This window comes from Perognathus longimembris, chromosome 1, assembly GCF_023159225.1.
Source record: "Perognathus longimembris pacificus isolate PPM17 chromosome 1, ASM2315922v1, whole genome shotgun sequence".
NCBI classification, from domain to species: Eukaryota; Metazoa; Chordata; class Mammalia; order Rodentia; family Heteromyidae; genus Perognathus; species Perognathus longimembris.
Window position 1 is genome coordinate 7155513 of NC_063161.1, and position 24159 is coordinate 7179671.

At 41.2% G+C, this 24159-nt stretch overlaps 1 protein-coding gene across 2 annotated transcripts in view; it reads left to right on the forward strand.

Annotated features, from left to right (window-relative positions):
* The first annotated feature begins 282 nt into the window (after positions 1-282).
* Dmc1 (DNA meiotic recombinase 1) overlaps positions 283-24159 on the forward strand; it is a 39891-nt gene continuing 16014 nt past the window's right edge. The window contains exons 1-7 of one of the 2 annotated variants that reach the window (XM_048355445.1): positions 283-389; positions 1386-1430; positions 3863-4009; positions 9267-9349; positions 13313-13365; positions 22204-22245; positions 23899-23971. In XM_048355445.1, the coding sequence (XP_048211402.1) occupies positions 339-389; positions 1386-1430; positions 3863-4009; positions 9267-9349; positions 13313-13365; positions 22204-22245; positions 23899-23971 (494 nt within the window). In that variant the 5' untranslated portion in view covers positions 283-338. The remainder of the gene's footprint in view (positions 390-1385; positions 1431-3862; positions 4010-9266; positions 9350-13312; positions 13366-22203; positions 22246-23898; positions 23972-24159) is intronic. The other variant, XM_048355449.1, reaches the window with a different exon arrangement.

Consider the following 24159-nt stretch of genomic DNA (forward strand, 5'->3'; position numbering starts at 1 on the left):
GAAACAATAAAATTATTTCCATAGTTATGATTAAGTGTGCAAAAGGAAATCGTGATATAAAAGGTCATCAATATTGAGGTAAGAAAAGAAATTTAAATTGCCCCCATCCTGGTCCCTCCACCAACATATATGAGAAGCATGCCACAAGTTTAACCAAAAAGATAGACCAGGCCAGTGCTTCCAAAAGAAGTAATGTCCTTCCTTCCTGATTGTTGGTGACTTTGAAGTGAAATCAGAGCATCTCAGCAAAGGTTATTTTCCTATATGAAGTACAATTACTTCTTAAATATTTCTTATTTTCCCAGAATTGGTTGTTTTTCTGCTGCTCCCCTTTCAACATGAAGGAGGATCAAGTTGTACAGGAAGAACCGGGATTCCAGGATGAAGAGGTATGACTACAAAGTCTGAGAGAGAGCCATTTAGTCATTCCACAAAAATCAAATTCCTTTATCTGTTATATTTAGAAACTGAAGGTAAAAATCAGACATAGTTATATATTATAAATATGTAACAACTTGTTTTGCAAGGGATGCTAAGATTAGCTACTTAGCAAATGATTTAAATTAATTTTTGTTACTGTTTGTTTTTGTGAAGCAAGGCTAGAACCTGTGGACTGATTCATCTTAGGCAAATGCTCTTTCACAGAGCTACATCCCAGCCTGTATAAATGTATTTTAACAAATTAGTTAGTATGGCTGTACTGGTATCTCTGCAACCTGGTACATAGCAGCAGTCTGGGCCTTAGAAAAAGAAGACCAGGGGCTGGGAATGTGGCCTAGTGGCAAGAGAGCTTGCCTCATCTACATGAAGCCCTGGGTTTGATTCCCCAGCATCACAAAGAAAAAAAAAATATCAAGAACTAGAGAGGAATAAGGTTGAGAAAACATTTAAAATAGGTCAGATGGTGTTCCACTGCTTTGGGTAAAGTTTTTAAAATTTTAGGAAGCTCTGGCAAAAAGAATTGGCCAACCAAACTTAAAATGTTTGTGTTTCTTTTTTTCTTTTTGCCAGTCCTGGGCCTTGAACTCAGGGCCTGAGCACTCTCCCTGGCTTCTTTTTGCTCAAGGCTAGCACTCTGCCAATTGAATCACAGCACCACTTCTGGCCTTTTCTATATATGTGGTGCTGGGGAAACGAACCCAGAGCTTCATGTATATGAGGCAAGCACTCTTGCCACCAGGCCTTATTCTCAGCCCCAATGTCGGTGTTTCTTAAATATGTAGCAATGTATTTGAAAAAAAAAAAGTGCTCCCACCTCAGTTTGCCTACACAAGTAGAATTAGAGGTATTTTGAAGTGACTCAGTACTGAATTAATTCTTTAAAAATGTGAAACATTTGGATATGAGTTAAAAACTCCATTTTTATTCTGTTGTATTTCATTTAGGAATCTTTGTTTCAAGACATTGACCTATTACAGAAACATGGAATTGTAAGTAGTTATTCACCTTAAATTATTCAACTCAGTTTCTCAGCATTAGCCTTTGACATTTAGAACTGGGTAAATCTTTCAGTCCTCCTATGTATACTTCCCACATAGTGGGGCACATGCCACCAGCACAGCTTTGTCTTGATTGAGATGGATCATGCAAACTTTTTGCCTAGGCTGGCCTCAAATCTTGATCCCTCCAATTTCTGCCTCCTGAATAGCTAGTATTACAGGCATGAGAAACTTCTTGGCTTAGAGCCAGTCATGAACAGAGCATAATTTATTAAGAAGATTTACAAGTGTCATTTTTTTTTTGCCAGTCACGGGGCTTGAACTCAGGGCCTGAGCACTGTCCCTGGCTTCTTTTGCTCAAGGCTAGCACTCTGCCACTTGAGCCACAGCACCACTTCTGGCCTTTTCTGTATATGTGGTGCTGAGGAATTGAACCCAGGACTTCATGTATAGGAGGCAAGCACTCTTGCCACTAGGCCACATTCCCAGCCCTGTTAAGAAGATTTAATGACAAAAATGTGGCTCAGTGCAGCAGCATTACTAAGATTTTTTGAGTCACAGTATTGATTAGGACAGGTGTTTTTAATCAACTCAGAATGTATTTGTTTCCCTTAAGCTAATATCAGAGGCATAGGCATATTCCAGGGTCTATTCATAAAGCTCCACATAACATTCTTTTTTTTTTTTCTCAAATTTTTATTATCAAACTGATGTGCAGAGAGGTTACAGTATCTCCACATAACATTCTTAACTATTTGAGCTGGGGATATAGCCTAGTGGCAAGAGTGCCTGCCTCGGATACACGAGGCCCTAGGTTCGATTCCCCAGCACCACATATACAGAAAACGGCCAGAAGCGGCGCTGTGGCTCAAGTGGCAGAGTGCTAGCTAGCCTTGAGCGGGAAGAAGCCAGGGACAGTGCTCAGGCCCGGAGTCCAAGGCCCAGGACTGGCCAAAAAAAAAACAAACAAACAAAAAAACATTCTTAACTATTTGATCTTTATACTGTACTGGGACGCTATCTGGAAAAACAACTAGTGCCACTCTGGGGCAGTCATGGCACTTACAACTCAAGATGGCTGCCATCATGTCAAACTGAGTCCACATTCCTGCCTCTACTCACTTACTATGTAACAATAGCTCACTTCTAGTATAACAACCAAAACTGTCTCTGAAAACTGTCAAGAGCCTCAGGTTCAAAATAGTCCCTGATAGAGAATGACTGATTAAACTGGAAGTTCAGGGGCTGGGGATATGGCCTAGTGACAAGAGTGCTTGCCTCTTATACATGAGGCCCTGGGTTTGATTCCCCAGCACCACATATACAGAAAACGGCCAGAAGTGGCGCTGTGGCTCAAGTGGCAGAGTGCTAGCCTTGAGCAAAAGGAAGCCAGGGACAGTGCTCAGGCCCTGAGTCCAAGGCCCAGGACTGGCCAAAAATGAATAAATAAATAAATAAACTGGAAGTTCAGAATTCTCCGTAGAGCTAATTGCTAGTGTTTTATCTATCAAATCTAACATTATTAGACAGATAAGGCTTCCATTAACAGAAAACTTAGTTTTGCTTGTCAGGTTCTAGAAGCAAATGACGGCAGAAACACCCATTTTGAAAAACAGAGAAGATGGATTTCAATGGCTATCACCTATATTAAAACTCCACTTTTTTTTTTTTTTTTTTTTTTTTGCTGGTTCTAGGACTTGAACTCTGTGCCTGAATGCTGTCCCTGAGCTTCTTTTGTTCAAGGCACTCCGTATCACTGGAGCCACAGTGCCTCTTCTGGCTTTTTTATTTTTCAGTAGTTTATTGGAGATAAGAGTCTCATGGAGTTTCCTTCCCAGCCTGGCTTTGAATCACAATCCTCAGATCTCAGCCTCCTGAGTAGCTAGGATTACAGGTGTGAGCCACCACTTGGCCTGGCCTATGTTATCTTTTGAAGTTCATATTTAATCTCTTTTCATTGGTTTTAAAAAACAGAAGCAAGAGAAACTCCCAGTTTTTTGCTGGTGAAGTTATTTGCATTCTCCAGAATTTGCAGGAGGGGAAAAAAAAAACCCTTCAAAAAATAGAGAGGAACATATTGGTAATGAAGTTTTATAGAAGGAAGGAGCTCAACTGAGGGGGATGAATGTGTGCTAAATTTGTTAGTTTTTCCACCAACAGACTTTTCTTTTGAGTTCCTTGTTACATTGCCATGGTCTCACTAACATTCTTAGGAAATCAGGGCATAGCCAGAACATTTGGCAGCCTGCTGGTTATATTCTACTCAGATATTTCCAGAACATTTGTCTATGTGGTAGGTGGGTCCCACCTGGTTGCCTGTATAAAATTGGCATCATGATGGAAGGATGGACAACAAAGCACATGACATAGTATGAGAGCCTTTCAGACTGGCCTTTAATCAGTCTATGTCCTTTTATTTACAGAATGTAGCTGACATTAAGAAACTAAAGTCAGTAGGAATCTGTACTGTCAAAGGGATACAAATGACAACAAGAAGAGCCCTCTGCAACATCAAAGGGCTCTCAGAAGCCAAAGTGGACAAGATTAAAGAGGCAGCCAACAAACTTATTGTGAGCAAGACACGTTCTTAACTATTCTATTTCAAAAGTGCCTAGTGAGTCTTTGTTTTCTTTCACATTATGAATGTTATCCTTCTATTGTAGGAACTCAGAGTCCCTGTAGATCACAACATAATTCTGTCCATATTAACATTTGATCACTTCATTTCCAAAGGAACAATTGTTTATGAAACTTTGAGGGTTTTATAAAAGAAAGGGATTTAAACACCTAGAATACTAATTAAGGTAATTCTTTTTCCAAAACTTCCTTTGTCTCTATACTTTTTTTTTTTTTTTTTTGGTCAGTTGTGGGGCTTGATCTCTGGGCCTGGGCCCTGTCCCTGAGTTCTTCAGCTCAAGGCTAGTGCTCTACATTTGAGCCACAGTGCCACTTCCTGTTTTCTGGTGGTTAATTGGATATAAAAGTCTCTTGGACTTTTCTGCCCAGGCTGGCTTTGAACCACAATCCTCAGAACTCAACCTCCTGAGTAGCTAGGATTACTGGCATGAGCCACCCGTGACAGGTGTCTTTATACTTTGGCTTTCTGTTCTTCCTTCTCCTCCTCCTCTTTCTTCTTTTCCTCTTCCTCCTCCTTCTTGGTCCTGAGGCTCAATCTCAAGACCTGTCCCTGAGCTTTTTTTGTTCAAGGCTAGTACTCTACCACTTGAGCTACAGCTCCACTTCTGGCTTTTTGATGGTTAATTGGAGATAAGAATTCCATAGACTTTTCTTCCTAGGCTGGCTTCGAACTGAGAGATCCTCATATCTCAGCCTCCTGAGTAGCTAAGATTACAGGCATGAGCCACTGGCACCTGGCTGTCTTCTTTTTACTGAATTTTTCCCTGCCTCTTCCTTAGTTCTGCCTTGTCTTCTCAACCATATCTATGGCTGTGATGAAACACTAGGTATCAAAGAAGTTGGACTCACCTACACTAGAACTTATAGACACAGGTAGGAACTTCCTGAACATAGTCCCAGGGGCACAACAGATAGGGGAGAGACTGGACAAATGGGACTACTACAAAATTAAAGGTTTCTGCACATCTAAAGACATAGCCACTAAACTGGAAAGACAGCCAACCGTATGGGAAAGGATCTTCACCAGCACAGCCATAGACAAAGGCCTAATATCCGTCATCCTCAGAGAACTCAAAAAACTAACTCCCTCCAAACCCAGCAAACCAATTATTAAATGGGCAAAGGAGCTAAAGAGAGACTTCACAGGAGAAGTAATAAAAATGGCAAAGAAACATATGAGGAAATGTTCAACATCCCTGGCAGTAAAGGAAATGCAAATAAAAACAGCCCTGAGATACCACCTCACCCCAGTTAGAATGGCCTATACTCTGAACTCAGGCAACAACAAATGCTGGAGGGGATACAGGGAAAGAGGAACCCTTCTCCACTGTTGGTGGCAGTGCAAATTAGTACAGCCACTTTGGAGAACAGTATGGAGGTTCCTCAAAAAGCTCAGCATAGACCTACCCTATGACCCAGCCATACATACCACTCCTAGGCATCTATCCTGAACAACAGGTCTCAGGATATCAAAAATACATTTGCACATCCATGTTTATTGCTGCACAATTCACAATAGCCAAAATACGGAAACAACCCAGGTGCCCCACTACAGATGAATGGATTAAAAACATGTGGTACCTGTACACAATGGAATACTACATAGTGATTAGAAATGATAAAATATTGTTATTCGCAGGGGAATGGTCAGAACTTGAACAAATAATGTTGAGCGAGACAAGCCTAGAACACAGAGAACAAAGGGGCATGGTTTCCTTGATATATGACTGTTAGGGAGGGAGGAGGACAGTAGAGACCAGGTCTGCAAAACAACCAACTTCTTTTCAAATGGTATTTCCACATGTTTGTGTCAGCGACTTTACATAATGTATCTAAAACCAAACAACTACTAAACATAAAAGAGCTCAACAGCTATGTACACATGACCATATAAGATGAGGATAAGCAAAAACAACTCCAAGAGAAGGACACAGGAGGATTCTACTGTTAACATTATCTTTAAAGTTCTAGGTGAATTTCCTGTGGTGTACCCTACATGATTACTGTATACGATTTTGGTACACAGGATATTGTATAGATGCCTACCTGAACTAGGGAAGGGAAAGAAAAATGAGGGTGTAAGATATCACAAGAAATGTATTCACTGCCTTATGTAACTGTACCCCCTTTGCACAACACCTTGTCAATAAAATTTAATTACAAAAACAACTTCTGGGCTGGGGATATGGCCTAGTGGCAAGAGTGCTTGCTTCGTATACATGAAGCCCTGGGTTCAATTCCCCAGCACCACACATATAGAAAACGGCCAGAAGGGGCGCTGTAGCTCAAGTGGCAGAGTGCTGGCCTTGAGCAAAAAAGAAGCCAGGGACAGTGCTCAGGCCCCGAGTCCAAGGCAAAAACAAAAAACTTCTAGTAAGAAAAAAAAGTTGCACTTTCCTAGTATAGGCCAATTGATAAGAGAGTACTGGATTAGCAAAAGACTAGCATGCTTCTACATGGTATAGTTTGAATAAATATGACCATGAATATGCTCACTGAGGCAGACAAGCTAAAGGGATTCATTCATACCTTCCAGTTGGGGCACTGTGAGCAGCCCATGTAGCTGCTAGCTAAAAGCTGTGGTTGCTTTGAGGGTCCCTAAAGATACCAGTTTTGTAAATAGTAACATGCAAACAAGTAGACACCAAGTCTCCCTTTTTGTAGATCAACCTCCTTTACATTTCTCCATTTCTGGGTTCATAACAGTCAGGCTGGTCCAGCTCTCTTCATGAACAGCCATTTGGCTTTCTTCTTCAGAAGCAGTAGAGCAGGAAGGTATTGCAAGTGGCATTGTGGGCCTGAATTTGGAGAGGACCCTGCTGAGCATCTGAGAACTCAGCCTTGGTGCTCTAGTTTCTGGACCCACTCAGGCACTGACTGCCAGTGGCCATTTCCTCAACTGCTGAAGTGTTGAAGCCCTATAGCAGTACCCAGGGGTTGAGAAATTGCTACTTTATGGCTCATAGACATTAATCTTCATGTTCTTGGAAATGAAATTTCACTATCAAGGAAAAGAAACTCTCTTTCATTCAAATCTTTTTCTGCACCCAGTGTCTGATCTCTTAGCTGAACATGGTCCTGGGTTTGCTCCTCCCTCCCCCAAGTTGAGAACCACTGTAGTAGCCCGAAACAACAAAGCAGGCACACATTTGACTACATGGGAGCCCATTTTCTTTCCTTCTTTTTTTGTTTTGCCAGTCCTGGGCCTTGGACTCAGGGCCTGAGCACTGTCCTTGGCTTCTTTTTGCTCAAGGCTAGCACTCTGCCACATGAGCCACAGCGCCACTTCTGGCTGTTTGCTATATATGTGGTGCTGGGGAATTGAACCCAGCTTGCCACTAGGCCATATTCCTAGCCCCGAGCCCATTTTCATTAATTTCACCATTGTATCAGCTGTAACTCATTTAGTGAATGAGTCGTACATCTACTATGTGAAAAAAAAATTTATGTAACAGTGAAATGAAAATTTCTGTGCTTTTTTAGTTTTTAGATTTTTTTTTTTTTTTTTTTTTTGCCAGTCCTGGGCTTGGACTCAGGGCCTGAGCACTGTCCCTGCTCAAGGCTAGCACTCTGCCACTTGAGCCACAGCGCCACTTCTGGCCATTTTCTATATATGTGGTGCTGGGAAATCGAACTCAGGGCTTCATGTATGCGAGGCAAGCACTCTTGCCACTAGGCCATCTTCCCAGCCCAGTTTTTAGAATTTTTATTAAGAATTTGTACAAAGGGGTTACAATTTAGTAAGTCGGGTTATTAATATACTTCTTCTTGGTCAGTGTCACTTCTTCCTTCATTCTCCCCCATTTCCCCCCTTCTCATCTCTACCCTCAAGTTACACAGTTCATTTTTACGTAATATATATTGAATATAATGACTACATTTGATCACCTTTTCTCCCTCCATTCCTGTGCCCACCTCTTTGCCCACCCCCGCCAAATGTTCTTGCTTTCTGGTATTCACTTTGACAAATAGTACTTTAGTTGTTCAGAATCATGCCTTTGGATTCATCCCTAAGTATACCCCCCTTTAGTTTGTCTGTGAATGCATTGAACCCTGTAGTTTATCAGGCATAGTTGTACTTTTTAGATCTAGCTTCTACATATAAGAGAAAGCATGTACCATTTGTCTGACATACTTCACTTAACATGATTTGTTTTAGATACATCCATTTCTCTGAAACTGACATCTATTATTCTTTCTAATGGATGAGTAAAATTCCATTTTGTGTATGTTCTTCCATTGTAGGGCATATAGGCTCTTTCTATAACGTGGCTATTGAAATAGTGCAGCAGTGAACATGGACATGCAAGTGTCTTTACCATATCTTCACTTGTAATGCTCTGGGTAGATGCCTATTTATTGATTGGATTATTAGTTTGGAGGGAGTAACTTATTGAGCCCTTGTATATTTTGGCCTTTATCTAGTATTTAACTAGTAAAGATCTCCTGGTCTGTTGGCTATCCTTTTAGTTTAGTAACTATGTTATATGTTTTGTAGAAACTTTTTTGCTTGATATAATCCCTTTTGTCAAGTCTCTCTCCTATTTGCTGGGCCACCGGTACTCTTTTCAAAAAGTTCCTGCCTAAGCCTATAAAGTTTCTCCTACTTGGTCTTGTAGTAGTATCAAAGTTTCAAGTCTGACCTTGAAGTCTTTGATACATTTTGAGTTAATATTTGTGCAGTACAACAGACAAGGATCCAATTTTAGTCTTCAATATATGGATGTCCAGCTTTCCCAACATCAATAATTTCTGTGCTTTTTGAAACTTCTGGAGCTGGAAAAAATAATTCTGCTGAATAAAATCAACTGACTCCTTCAATACTGCTTTGTGCCATAAATATGTCTCATTTACTTTTCACAGGTACCCTATAAATAGACATATTGCTATACTTATGCCTAAAATAGAAAACTGAAGTATAGCAAGATTAAGTAGTTTATCCCTTATCGTACAACTAACTATGTAAGTATATACTGCACATTATAATGAGTAGTAAGTATTAGAGCTATAATTTGAACCTACATGGGAAAGATCTGTTAAATGTGTTTTTAGCCATGATCTGGTATTGCCTTTGAAGACAAAGGCACCAAGAGATGATCTTGATCACTGAGCATGTCATTTTTGGCAGCATTTGAAATTGCAACCATCACTTTATGCTCATTTTTAACCTGTCCTATTATCTTTCTGTAGGAACCAGGATTCTTAACTGCATTTGAGTATAGTGAAAAGAGGAAGATGGTTTTCCATATCACCACTGGGAGCCAGGAATTCGAGTGTGTAATTCACATTTTCTTAAACCACTAAGCACACTCTTTGAATACCATGTATCTTTTCCTCTGTATTTGTTTTGTCCAATTATGTCCACTATAATTGCCAGAAGTAGATACCTCTTTTGAGGTAGTTTGTAAGTTTGTTTTTCTGCTTAAAGACAAAGTTCAAATTCTGGACTGCTTTTAAGAAAAGCATTCAATTTCTCCCAAGACATTCAGACCCAAAACATAGATAGTTTCTGGATTAGCTGTATTAATCTACAAACATTTTTTTTTTTTTTACTAGTCCTGGGGCTTGAACTTGGGCTGGGCGTTGTCACTGAGCTTTTGCGTTCTAGGCTAGTGCTCTACCACTTGTGCCACAGTGTCGATTCTGGATTTTTTTTGGTAGTTTATTGGAGATAAGAGTCCTATGAACTTTCCTGCCTGGGCTGGCTTCAAACAATGGTCCTCAGATTTCAGCCTCCTGAGTAGCTAGGATTTCAAGTAGGAGCCACTGGCACCCAGCAACAAATCATTTTTTTTTTAACCACTTTTCATTTCTTTCTCCACTGATGAAGACTTGATTTTATTATGTTGTCTAAGTGTCTTAGTGTTTGAGTTACAGTGGTGATCAAAAACAATTAGAAAAAAAGGAATAGTTCCTCAAAGTATTCATGAAAATTCTGGCTTCATGACATACTACAAGAAAAGGAATTTCAGAGTCAAATCTTGCTCTGTTTGGCTAATTGGGAGCTGAGACTTCACAAGTCTAAAAACCACGCTTCAGATCTCTACCCCAAATCTACTTCTTATGTAGATCCCTCATGTCAGATCTTTTCTTTTTTTTTTTTTTTTTTTGGCCAGTCCTGGGCCTTGGACTCAGGGCCTAAGCACTGTCCCTGGCTTCTTCCCGCTCAAGGCTAGCACTCTGCCACTTGAGCCACAGCGCCGCTTCTGGCCGTTTTCTGTATATGTGGTGCTGGGGAATCGAACCTAGGGCCTCGTGTATCCGAGGCAGGCACTCTTGCCACTAGGCTATATCCCCAGCCCAGATCTTTTCTTTTTGGAGGGGGAAGAGGAGTGTCAGTGCTGTAGTCTGAACTCAGTGCCTTACACTTTCCAGGCAGGAGCTCTTAATATTTGAGACATACTCCTGGCTCCTTTTTCTTGTTTCCTCCTTACCCCTCTCTATACTGGGTATGAACTCAGGGCCTGAGATTTTTTTGCTCAAGGCTGGTACCCTACTACTTGAGCCATAACTCCACCTCCAGCTTTTTGGTTGCTAACTGGAGAAAAGTCACGTGGACTCTTCTGCCCAGGCTGGCCTTGAACCTTGATCATCATATCTTCTGTTCAGATACCTGAATAGCTAGGACTCCAGGCATGAATCATTGCTATTGAATGTATCTGGAAGTATAAAAGTAGTGAAGTTCAGGGTATACAAGCTATGGCAGACCATAGCCAAAGGGTTGGAGGGGGTTCTTTTAAATATGAACAGAAGTCTACATAGGCGGCAGAGGTGGTGGCTCCTTGAATCCTAGCTACTAAGGAGGCTAAAAATGTAAGGTTTGCCATTTGAAGCCAGCCTGGTCAGGAAAGTCCATGAGATTCTTATCTCCAATTAACCACCAAAAAGCTGGAAATGGAGCTGTAGCTCAAGTGGTAGAGTGCTAGTCTTGAGCAAAAACCCAGGGCAGTGAGCAGGCCCTGAGTTCAAGCCACAAAAAGAGAGAAGTCTATGTAAACTTTTCAAACCAAATGTTGAGGCTGGGAATGTGGCTTAGTGGTAGAGTGCTTGCCTAGCATGCATGAAGCCCTGGGTTCAATTCCTCAGTACCACATAAACAGAAAAAGCCAGAAGTGGTGCTGTGGCTTAAAGTGGTAAAGTGCTAGCCTTGAGCCAAAGAAGCTCAGGGACAGTGCCTAGGCCTTGAGTTCAAGCCCCAGGAATGGCAAAACAAAATAAATAAAACCAAATGTTTCAGGAGTATCTTAAGGGAGTTGATGTTAGCTTAGTGGCTAAGACAGCAATTACTAGGCATGTCTCCTGTACAATCACTTTATCTGCACTCCCGTATTCTTTTTTTTTTTTTTTTTTTTTTTTTGCCAGTCCTGGGGCTTGGACTCAGGGCCTGGTCACTGTAGGGCCCAGTCACTGTCCTGAGTTTTTTCTCAAGTGGCAGAGTGCTAGCCTTAAGCAAAAAGAAGCCAGGGACAGTACTCAGGTCCTGAGTTCAAGCCCCAGGACTGGCAACAAAAACAAAAAGAAAGGGAGGTACGGCTCAAGTGATAGAGCACCAACTGACCACTGAGTTCAAACTCCAACACCATAAAATCTCTGAAATCTGTACTCCAAATGGGTTGAACTCTCAAACCATGTCCTTTAGATTCAAATTATGCAGGTCAGTGTCTAGACTTTTCTTAATTGCAATATGCAGCCCATACTAAATTTGTAACTTCCAAAATTGCTTTAATTTACATTTCAATTACTCTTAAATTAGGTAAATATAAATTTGTTCTCTTAAGGTTTTGTCTGATTTGTTATTACATTCCAAAAGACATGCAAATTGAAACTGCAAAGGGTTTTAAAGTACTCCTACCAGGTCTTAGCAGAATTAACACAATGTTTATTACATTTAATGGATGGATGAGTGAAATTATGACTTAAATTTAATTATTTTTATATCAAGAATATTCATTGCACTAAAGGGTTACAGGTGTGGCTCATATAGTAAAGTGTCTGTCTAGCCAGTGCAAGACCCTGAAATCAAATCCTGTACCAGAAAAAAATTAAAATTATTGCACCAGAACATGGGTTATCAATACAATACATACCATCAAACCCTGCCAGTTATTCTTCTGTTAGCATTTTCTTTTCCTTTTTTGTCAGTCATAGGGCTAGAACTCAGGGCCTGGGGCACTGTCCATGAGCTCTTCTGCTCAAGGCTAGTGCTCTAACACTTTGAACCACAGTGCCACTTTAGGTATTTTGAGTGGTTAATTGGAAGCTTCATGCATGCTAGGCAAGCACTCTACTACTAAGCCACATTCCCACCCCTTGGAAATAAGAATCTTACGGGATTTTTCTGCCCTGGCTAGCTTCAAACTATGATCCTCAAATCTCAGCCTCCTGAGTAGTTAGAATTATAGGTGTGAGCCATCAGGTGCAGCTAACACAATCTTATTCTTTCTAATGGATTAGTATAATCCCATTGTATATATGTAGCACAATTTATTAATATACTCATCTGTTGTAGAGCATGTGGGATGTTTACATAACTTAGTAATTGTGACTAGTACAGCAATGAACATGGATATACACGTGTCTTTACCATATACTGGCTTTTAATGCTCTAGGTAGATGCCCTAGAGTGGTATGGCTGGGTCATAAGGAAGTTCTATGTTTAGTTTTTTGAGGAACTTCCAAACCACCTTTCAAAGTGGTTATACTAGTTTACATTCCCACCCCCAGTGCAATAGGATTCCTTTTTCCCCACATCTCAGCCAGAATCTAGTATTTGCTTTTCATATGCTCCTCAGCATTTTAAAAGAAAGAAAAAAGATAAAAAAAGATTGTCTTTGCACAATTTGAAAACCTAATTAATAACTAAGACAACTGAAATGGGGATGTAGCTCAGTGGTAGAGTGCTTTCTTACCATGCACATGGCCCTAGGTTCAATCCCAAATACCACAACAACAACAACAACAAAAATCTCAAGATCATATATTCTGACTCAATTCAAAGCATAGTGGACATAAGGCCTTACTGATTTATTACTAGTATCTGGAAAAAGAACAGAGCATATAAGTTGCTTTGTTGACCTAACTGCCCATACAGAGTAGAGCCTGTGATTTGAACAAGTGTTATTTGTCCATGTAAGAATTCCTGTTTGTATTGTATAGATTGATGCTAGGTTACTAATCATAGAGGTTCTTTCTTCGTATGGCTATCTCTGTTGCTAATGCTTTATATTTATTTCCAGTAAGTTGCTTGGAGGAGGCATTGAAAGCATGGCAATTACAGAAGCCTTTGGAGGTAGGTAGAACCTAAATTCTTTCCTAGGAAGTTATGCACTTATAATTAAACAAGAAGTAATAAACAAGTTGCTATTTTGGAACTCAGGATGAAACCTGTTATTAGAATACAGGATTATTCTGAACTTCAATGAGAATATACACTAACATTAACCAGTAGTTCTTATTGATACTTTTCATCCTCTTATCTCTGACTGGTACAGAAGGGAATAAAAATAGTACTCTTATTCCTTCAGAAGGTAATAATGAGGTTGTTCTTATGTCTAGGCAATGTAATGGAGTCATTAGCATAGAGATTAGATTTTCTCTTCCCTGATTATGTCATATGTATAGTTTAATTTCTGCATAGTTAGATTAGACATTGCATTTGATAGTTCAGTATTTGTTGGGTTTGGGGTGGGTTTTTTTTGGAGGGGTGTTGTTTTTTGCTGGCCCCAGAACTCTTGGCCTGGGAGCTGTCACTGAGCATCTTTGTGCTCAAGACTGGAGCTCGAGAAGCAGTGGAGATATGCAGGAAAACACAAAGGAGTAAAAAAGAAGAGCCGAAAACCTACCCTGGCCCGAACAGGGCCAGGCTGGGAAAGGGGAACCCGGCGATCGGCAGACAGGCTGCCGGGAGCACAGAGTCCAGACAGCGGGATCCCACGGACACTAGGGAGAGTGCGGACCAAGACATACGGCGGCAATGGCGGCGACGAGAAGTTCGGGTCCACACCGGGATCGGACGGACGGCGGCTGGGGAATCCAGCGCGGCAGAAGGGGGGAGCCGGGGATGCCACCACGACACTTCGCCACCCCCTGAAGGACCAACGGCTGCGCGGGACACACACACAATCCAGGACCAGTGAATCCCCCATTACCCCCCTCCCACAACAGGAGACCAGCTATCAGAGACCCAAACCCTACAAAGAAGCTAGATCTCCCTCCCTCCCCCTCCCCACCCTGAGGGAACAAAGAACCCCCAAATCAGGCGGGAAGCTCCCATCAGGCGCTGGGAAGTCTTTAGCAGGGGAAGGGCGGAGCAGCCCCAAGGCCGCACAGGATCCTGAACTGGCCGAATCGGCCCTGCCCCCTTCCCAATAGGAGCCGGGGACGGCTGGCAGTGCAAGCCCCGCCCGAGGCACCTGGACCTCGCGGACTCTTACAACTAAAATCACAGGCGCTGGTGGGCAATACCAGCACAGCAGGGACACCTGGGCCTGATCACGCCCCGCCCCCTTGCAGCGGAGGTGCAGTCTGAGGGCGCTAACCCGCACCTGGACAGTTGATCTCACTGGGCCCCACACATACGGCCCCTCACAATGGACTCTCAGGGGGGCGCAAACACAACCCAACAACCCAGGGCTCACTCTGGGAGGCGTACCCCGCTAAAGTGGACGGGGCCACAGCGCCTGTTGTAGCGGGCACACAGTGCACAGGTGGGCGAGGCCCCCGGCGATAGCGCCCACTCTGGTAGGCGTACCCCGCACAGGTGGGCGGGGCCACAGCAGCAGCATCTGCTCTGGTAGACATGCCTACATAGGAGGGAGGGCAGAGCTACAAACCAAACCTGAGAAGCCATCCACAGATCTCCAGATGCGCAAATCACAAAGAAACATAACACAGTTCATCAAAGAGCAAGCCAACTCACCAGCTCCAAAAAGCAGCACGACTGAAGAGGAGATGGAGAAAAAAAAGCAAATGAGGCCATGTTAACAGGAATGATGGAAAGCGTCAGAAATGAAATCAGAAAACAATTCCAGGAGTTTAGAGCGGAAATCTTGAGGGACACCCAGGAAGCCAAGAAAGAAATGGAAGTAAAAATGGCTACAATGCAAGCCTCCTTTAAAGAAATGGAAGCAAAAATGGACACAATGCAAGCCTCCTTTAAAGAAGACCTTAACATCCTGAGAATTGAAATGCATGAAAAAATAGATTTAAAATACAACTCTTTAAAGGAAGAAATTTCCACGATCAGAGCTGATCTGACAACCATAAATAGCTCTCTGACATACATAAACTCCGCAATCCACAGCACAAAGAATTAACCATATGGAATCCAGAATCTCTCGCCTGGACGATGAAGCAGCCGACAACAACCAGAAAATGACCACAGTCCAAGAAACGGTGAAGCTTCAGGGCAGACTAATCCAGGAACTAATGGACAAAGACAAGAGATACAATCTGCGCATAATTGGAATAGAAGAAGGAGCCGAATACCAGAGCAGAGGGCTTCATCATGTTCTCAATAAAGTTATTGCAGAAAACTTCCCCAGTCTCACAAGGGACCCCATCCAGGTATCTGAAGCCTATAGGACACCTGGCAGGCCAGACCCCAGAAAAGCCACCCCAAGGCACATAATATTCAAGACTTCAGATCTCAAGATTAAAGAGCAAATTCTGAATTCAGCCAAAGTGAAGAAAGAAATTTTCTATAATGGGAAGAGGATTCGAATAACAGCAGTCCTCTCTACACAAACCTACCAAGCACAAAGTGAGTAGAAGAACACCATCCAAGTACTTAAGGCTAACAATATGCAACCTCAGGTCAAATATCCAGCGAAATTGGAGTTCACATTCGAAGGGAAAACCAGATCTTTCCACACCAAAGAGGAGCTAAAGGAGTATGTGAATTCTAAGAGGGGAGCCCCACCCAACAGAGATCGTACAAGACACACAGACAGAAACAGAAAGAAACTACAATAGCCAAAGCCCAACAGAAAGAACAGCTCACTAAAGACAAGAAAAAAAAAGGAAAAAACAGCCCAACAAGAAAATGGAAGGAGAAAAAACACCCTTATTCTTGATCTCTTTAAATATAAATGGTTTAAACTCTCCGATAAAGAGGAGCAGACTGGCAGAATGGATCTGCAAGCAAAAAGTTGACATCTGCTGCCTACAAGAGACCCACCTTATAGCAAGAGACAAAAACAGGCTCCAAATGAAAGGATGGAGCAAGATCTACCAAGCAAACGCACCTACTAAAATGGCAGGTGTAGCCATTCTGATCTCAGACAAGCTGGACTTTTCATTAAAATCAACTCAAAAAGACAAAGAAGGACACTACATATTAATACAAGGAAAAATCCAGAATCAAAACATCACGGTGATAAATGTATACTCACTGAACAAAAGAGGCCCTACATATGTCAAGCAAATTCTCACAGAATTACAGAACAAGATAGACGCAAACACAATCATAATGGGTGACTTTAATACCCCACTCCCTCCAAGAGACAGATCCAACACCCAGAGGATCAGCAAGGGAGCTGAGGACCTAAGTAACACCATATCCCAAATGGATCTGACAGACCTATACAGAATCTTCCACCCTACAGAGACCCAATACACCTTCTTCTCAGCAGCCCATGGATCATATTCCAAAATAGACCACGTCATAGCCCACACAAAGAACCTCAGCAAATACAAAAGTATTGACGTCATCCCATGTATTATATCTGATCACAGTGGATTAAAGGTAACCCTCAATAACAAAGGATTCCACAGAGGCTATACACACTCTTGGAGGCTAAACCCCACACTGCTATCCAACACTTGGGCCACAGACCAAATTAAAGATGAAATCAATGAATTCATAAGCCACAATGACAATGAAAACATCACAAAGAAACCTATGGGACACAGCTAAGGCAGTACTGAGGGGCAAGATCATTGCCCTCAGCACTCACATTAAAAGAATGGAAGCAGAGCAGGTGAATAACCTCATGATGAAACTAAAACAACTGGAGAAATAAGAAATGACAGAATCTAAAATGACTAGGAGGAGAGAGATCACAAAGATTAAAGAAGAGATAAATCTGATTGAAAATAGAAAGACCATTCAACAAATAAATAAGACTAAAAGCTGGTTCTTTGAGAAAATAAATAAAATTGACAGACCCCTCGCAAGACTTACAAAAAAAAGAAGAGAAGAGACTCATATACGTAAAATCAAGGACTCCACTGGAAAAATTACAAGTACACACAATATTCAAACAATCATAAGGAGCTATTTCCAAAACCTCTACTCAGCAAAAAACAATAATTTTACAGAAATGGATCAATTCTTAGAGAAGTACAAACTGCCCAAACTGAACCAAGAAGAAATAAATCAACTAAATAAACCAGTAACTTACAGTGAGATACAGGAGGTAATCAAGAACCTCCCAACAAAGAAAAGCCCAGGCCCAGATGGATTCACCAACGAATTCTACAAAACCTTTAGTGAGGAGCTAATACCAATACTCCTCAAACTCTTCCGCGAAATAGAAACAGAGGGAGAAATCCCAAACTCATTCTACGAAGCTAATATCATACTCATTCCCAAACCAGGCAAAGACCCAACAAAAAAGAACTGCAGACCAATATCACTAATGAACACAGATGCAAAGCTCCTTAATAAAATATTAGCTAAGAGGATCCAGAAACTGATCAAGAAAATCACACATCATGACCAAGTAGGCTTCATCCCACAGTCACAAGGATGGTTCAACATCCGTAAATCAATCAACGTAATTCACCACATAAACAGATCTAAAATTAAGAATTACATTGTTATCTCAGTCGATGCCCAAAAAGCCTTTGACAAAATACAACATCCATACCTATTAAAAGCTTTGGAGAGAACAGGAATAGATGGAACATTCCTCAAAACAATAAAAGCCATATACAACAGACCAACTGCTAGTATCATATTAAATGGAGAGAAACTTAAATCATTCCCCCTAAACTCAGGAACAAGACAAGAATGCTCACTCTCCCCACTTCTTTTCAATATAGTGCTGGAATCCCTAGCCATAGCAATAAGGCAAGAGGAGGACATCAAAGGGATCCACATCGGCAAGGAAGAAATCAAGTTATCCCTATTCGCAGACGACATGATTTTATATCTGAAGGACCCAAAAAACTCAATACCCAAACTCCTACACCTAATAAACCAATTTGGCAAAGTAGCAGGATACAAAATCAATCCACAAAAGTCAGCAGCTTTTCTGTACACCAGCAATATACAAACAGAAAATGAAATTATGGAAAGAATTCCATTTACAGTAGCCAAAGAAAGAATAAAGTACCTAGGGATCAACTTAACCAAGGACGTGACGGACCTATTTAATGAAAACTATAAAAATCTAATAAGGGAAATCAAAGAAGACACAAGGAGATGGAAAGACCTCCCATGCTCATGGGTAGGCAGAATCAATATAGTGAAAATGGCCATATTGCCCAAATTGTTACACAAATTCAATGCAATCCCTATCAAAATCCCAGCCACATTCTTCACTGAAATAAAGAAAACAATCCATAAATTCATATGGAACAGCAAAAAACCTAGAATAGCCAAAGCAATTCTAGGCAAAAAAATCAGTGCAGGAGACCAGACTTCAAGCTTCAATACCAGACTTCAAGCTCTACTACAGGGCCATCATAACAAAAACAGCCTGGTATTGGTATAAAAACAGATCGGAAGACCAATGGATTAGAATTGAAGATCCAGAAATAAAACCTCACTCTTATAGCCAGCTGATATTCGACAAAGGAGCTAAAGACATACAATGGAATAAACATAGCCTCTTCAACTACCTGGGAGAACTGGGCAGCCATATGCAGAAAACTCAAAGTAGACCCAAGCCTATCACCATGCACCAAGATCAACTCAAAATGGATCAAGGACCTCAATATCAGACCTGAATTCTTGAAATTACTGAAGGACAGAGTAGGAAAGACGCTAGAACTTATAGGCACAGGAAGGAACTTCCTGAATATAGTCCTAGGGGCACAACAAATAGGGGAAAGACTCTACAAATGGGACTACTACAAATTAAAAAGTTTCTGCACAGCTAAGGACATAGCCACCAAAATAGAAAGACAGCCAACGATATGGGAAAGGATATTTACCAGCACAGCAACAGACAAAGGCCTGATATCTGTCATCTACAGAGAACTAAAAAAACTAAGCCCCTCCAAGCCCAATAAACCAATTAGGAAATGGGCAAAGGAGCTAAAGAGAGACTTCACAAGAGAAGATATAAAAATGGCAAAGAAACACATGAGGAAATGTTCAACATCCCTGGTAGTAAAGGAAATGCAAATAAAAACAACCCTGAGATACCACCTCACCCCAGTTAGAATGGCCTATACTCTGAACTCAGGCAACAACAAATGCTGGAGGGGGTGCGGGGAAAGAGGAACCCTTCTCCATTGTTGGTGGGAGTGCAAATTAGTACAACCACTTTGGAGAACAGTATGGAGGTTTCTCAAAAAGCTCAATATAGACCTACCCTATGACCCAGCCATACCACTCCTAGGAATCTATCCTAAACAGCAAGCCCCAAGATATCAAAAAGACATTTGTAGGGCTGGGGATATAGCCTAGTGGCAAGAGTGCCTGCCTCGGATACACGAGGCCCTAGGTTCGATTCCCCAGCACCACATATATAGAAAACGGCCAGAAGCGGCGCTGTGGCTCAAGTGGCAGAGTGCTAGCCTTGAGCGGGAAGAAGCCAGGGACAGTGCTCAGGCCCTGAGTCTGGCCCAGGACTGGCCCAAAAAAAAAAAAAAAAAAAAAAGACATTTGTACTTCCATGTTTATCGCAGCACAATTCACAATAGCCATAATATGGAAACAACCCAGATGCCCCTCCACAGATGAATGGATCCAAAAAATATGGTACTTATACACAATGGAATACTACATAGCGATTAGGAATGGCGAAATATTGTTATTCGCAGGAAAATGGTCAGAACTCGAACAAATAATGTTGAGCGAGACAAGCCTAGAACACAGAAAACAAAGGGGCATGATCTCCCTGATATATGACTGTTAACAAAGGGAGATGGAGAGACAGTAGAGACCAAGTCTGTGAAACCAAAAACTGCTTGTCAAATAGTATTCCCCACAGGATTGGGGCAGCGACCCAACAGTATGTAACTAAAACCAAACAATTACTCAACATATAAAGGTCAAAAATTGACCTCTCAGGGGAATACAATAGCTCAAAAGCTATGTATGTACATTCATATAAGACTACTGTCGACATATTGTCTAATATCGACATTACATTTAAAGCCCTAGGCGAACTTTCTTGGGCGTGGCCACATGGCTACTGTATATGTTCTTGATACATTGTATATTGTATATATGTCTTCCTGACCTAGAGAAGGGATAGAAAAAGAGCGTAAGATATCACAAGAAATGTACACACTGCCCTACTATGTAACTGTACCCTTTTTGCACAACACCTTGTCAAAAAAAATTGTGTTCAATTAATAAATAAATTAATAAAAAAAAAGACTGGAGCTCTATCACTTGAGCCATACCACTATGCTTTTTCTGAGTAGTTTATTGAAGATTAGAGTCTCATGGACTTTTCTGTCTGGGCCAGCTTTGAACCACGATCCTCAGTCTCAGCCTCCTGAGTAGCTAGAATTACAGGCATATGAGCCACCAGCGTCCTTAATATTTGTAGTCTTTTTTTTAGTGGGTCGTGGGGCTTGAACTGTGGACCTGGGCACTGTCCCTGAGCACTTCAGCTCAAGGATAGTGCTCTGCCACTTTGAGCCACAGTGCCACTTCCTGTTTTCTGGTGGTTAATTGGAGATAAGAGTCTTACCGACTTTCCCTTTCATGCCCAAGCTGGCTTTGAACCACAATCCTCAGATCTCAGCCTCCTGAGTAGGTAGGATTACTCAGGCATGAGCCATCCACTTGGCTAGTGTGTATAGTCTTTAGGGAACTAATTTGTTTTTATGGATTCTGTTGACTTGAGGAAATGAATCTGTGTTTATCATTTATGTTGACTTACTCTAATAGCTTATTTTCTTGTATATTTACTATTTAGAGTTTTTAATCTATAGGGATTTAATGCATCTAACTTTATGGGTATGGCAGTTTTACTATCAAGAGAATTTGCTTCTGTTGATAACCAGTTTGAGATTACTCCTCTTTAAGAATTCCTGGTTAGGGCTGGGAATGTGGCTTAGTGGTAGAATGCTTGCCTAGCACTCTTGAAGCCCTGGGTTCAATTCCTCAGTACCACATAAACAGAAAAAGCCAGAAGTGGTGCTGTGGCTCAAGTGGTAGTGCTAACCTTGAGCAAAAGAAGCTCAGAGACAGTGCTCAGGCTCTGAGTTCAAGCTCAGGACTGGCAAAAAAAAAAAAAAGAGTACACACACACACACACACACACTTCCAGGCCAGCTGTGCTGGTAGCTCACGCCCTCAATCTTAGCTATTCAGGAGGCTGAGAAGAGGTTTGTGGTTCAAAGCCAACTTGGGCAGAAAGCCCTCATGAGAGTCTTTTTTTTTTTTTTTGGCCAGTCCTGGGGCTTGGACTCAGGGCACTTCTGGCCATTTTCTGTATATGTGGTGCTGGGGAATTGAACCCAGGGCCTCATGTATACGAGGCAAGCACTCTTGCCACTAGGCCATATCCCCAGCCCCCTCATGAGAGTCTTATCTCCAGTTAAACACTAAAAAACCAGAAGTAGAGCTGTGGCTTAAAGTGGTAGAACACTAGCCCTGAACAGAAGATCTCAGGCCATGAGTTCAAGCGCCACAACTGGAAAAAAAAAAATTCCAAGTCACTGGGGAGAGCTCCAGGCTGTTCTTCCTGTGATAAATGTTATAAACTTTATGTGAGATTTTCTATGAAAAGAAATGTTTTAACTTTCCTTTAAAAGACAGTTTTGTGAAGAATAATAAAACAACTTTTTTCCCCATGCTGAATCCATGTGTGATACGAGATGTTCTTTAGGAGTAAGAGTTGACTATTGGAAAAGCAAGCAGTAATTTTGAGGCTATGTTTTTTAGTGAAAGTAAAAACTGTATACATGTTTTTATTACCTTTTTTGTATTTTACAGAATTTCGTACTGGAAAAACTCAGCTATCTCATACTCTCTGTGGTAAGGACACATGACAACATCCAAAACAGTCATGGTCAGGCTTTCACTTGCTCAACATTGCTATATGCCTAACATTTTACATTGGCTCATGTATTCCTAACAAATTTTCTAGGAAACTAAGGGTCAGAGAGATTAAGTAAATTGCCCAGGGTTGTACAGATATCAGAGTTGGTCTTTGAATATGTGATATTTAAGATGCTGTTGTATGTGCTGCACTTTGAACACCTGACTGGAAGTATGGAAAAAGTAAGTAGAGTACATTGATAAGAAAAGGCATCTAGTGTCTCACTTTTTCCCATTCTATCTTTTTTGTATACTTTTTACAAGAATGAAATAAAATCTATTGGCCCTAAGAAAAGACTTCAAAATAATTTTTTTCCAAATCAAAATGAGCAGATATCCTTTTTCACAAAGCATTTCTTTTACCTAAGTAGAAGAAACAGCAAAATGTTTTAAAAGGGCCAAGCACTGTTGGCGCAGGCCTGCAATCCTAGCTACTCAGGAGGCTGAGATCTGAAGAGTGTGCTTCAAAGGCAGCCAAGCAAGAGTCCCTGAGACTCTTATCTCCAATTAACCACTGGAAAACCAGAAGTGGTTCTGTGGCTCCAAGTGATAGTGCTTTAGCTTTGAGCAAAAAGAGCTCAGGGACAGTACCTAGGCCCTGAGTTCAAGCCCCACATCGACATATATACACATATATTTTTAAAATTAATTAATTATTATTATTATTATTATTTTTTTTTTTTTGCCAGTCCTGGGGCTTGGACTCAGGGCCTGAGCACTGTCCCTGGCTTCTTTTTGCTCAAGGCTAGCACTCTACCACTTGAGCCACAGCGCCACCTCTGGCCTTTTCTATATATGTGGTGCTGAGGAATCAAACCCAGGACTTCATGTATAGGAGGCTATAAGAGGCAAGCACTCTTGCCACTAGGCCATATTCCCAGCCCAGTAATTTTTTTAAATCATAAAAGGAGTTTTGTATTCAAAGTACTGTGTCAGCTTTGGCTCTCTCATTAATAGTTATATGGCTTTGGGCAAGTTGTTATCTCCTCTAATTTTCATAAGTGAAATACAAATAACAATACTGCCAACTCTTGAGATTGTTTTGAAAAGTAAATGAAATAATGTATGTACCTCTTCAGTGTCAACTACTACCACATAAAAGTAAATGCATTCTAAGCCAGGCACTGGTGGCTCACACCTATAATCCTAGGTACTTAGGAGTCTGAGATCTAAGGATAGCACATTGAAACCAGCCTGGTCAGGAAAGTTCATGAAACTCTTATTTCCATTTAATCACCAAAAAAGCCCAAAGTAGAGTTGTGGCTCAAGTGATAGAGCATTAGCCTTGAACAAAAATGCTCAGGGACAGCACCCAGGCCCTGAATTTAAGCCCCAGAACCAGCACACACACACACACACACACACACACACACACACACACACACACACACACACACACACACAACTATTCAGGCAGAATACTATTTCATCACTGATTAATCAGATGAAAATGTGGCATGCTGTTTAGAAACTAAATGATCAGATTCTTTGCTGTGTTTATTAAAGAGTTTTAACAAGCATAAGTCCCATGCTTATATAGTCATTTGTATGATGTTTATTCACTAATATTCATTTTTAATTGTTCCCTAGTGACAGCTCAACTTCCAGGAGCTGGTGGCTACTCTGGAGGAAAGATTATCTTCATTGATACAGAAAATACTTTGTAACCTTTTTGTTTAAATGAAATGCTAACATAGTGATATAATAATGTTGCTACAAAAAATTTTGACTGGAGGAATAGTTCAGGTGGTAGTATACCTGCATAGCAAGTATGAGGCCCTGTACCACCAATCCTCAGTACTGCCAAAAAAAATTAATTCATTTGAGACAAAGCATTTTTGTAATAACCCC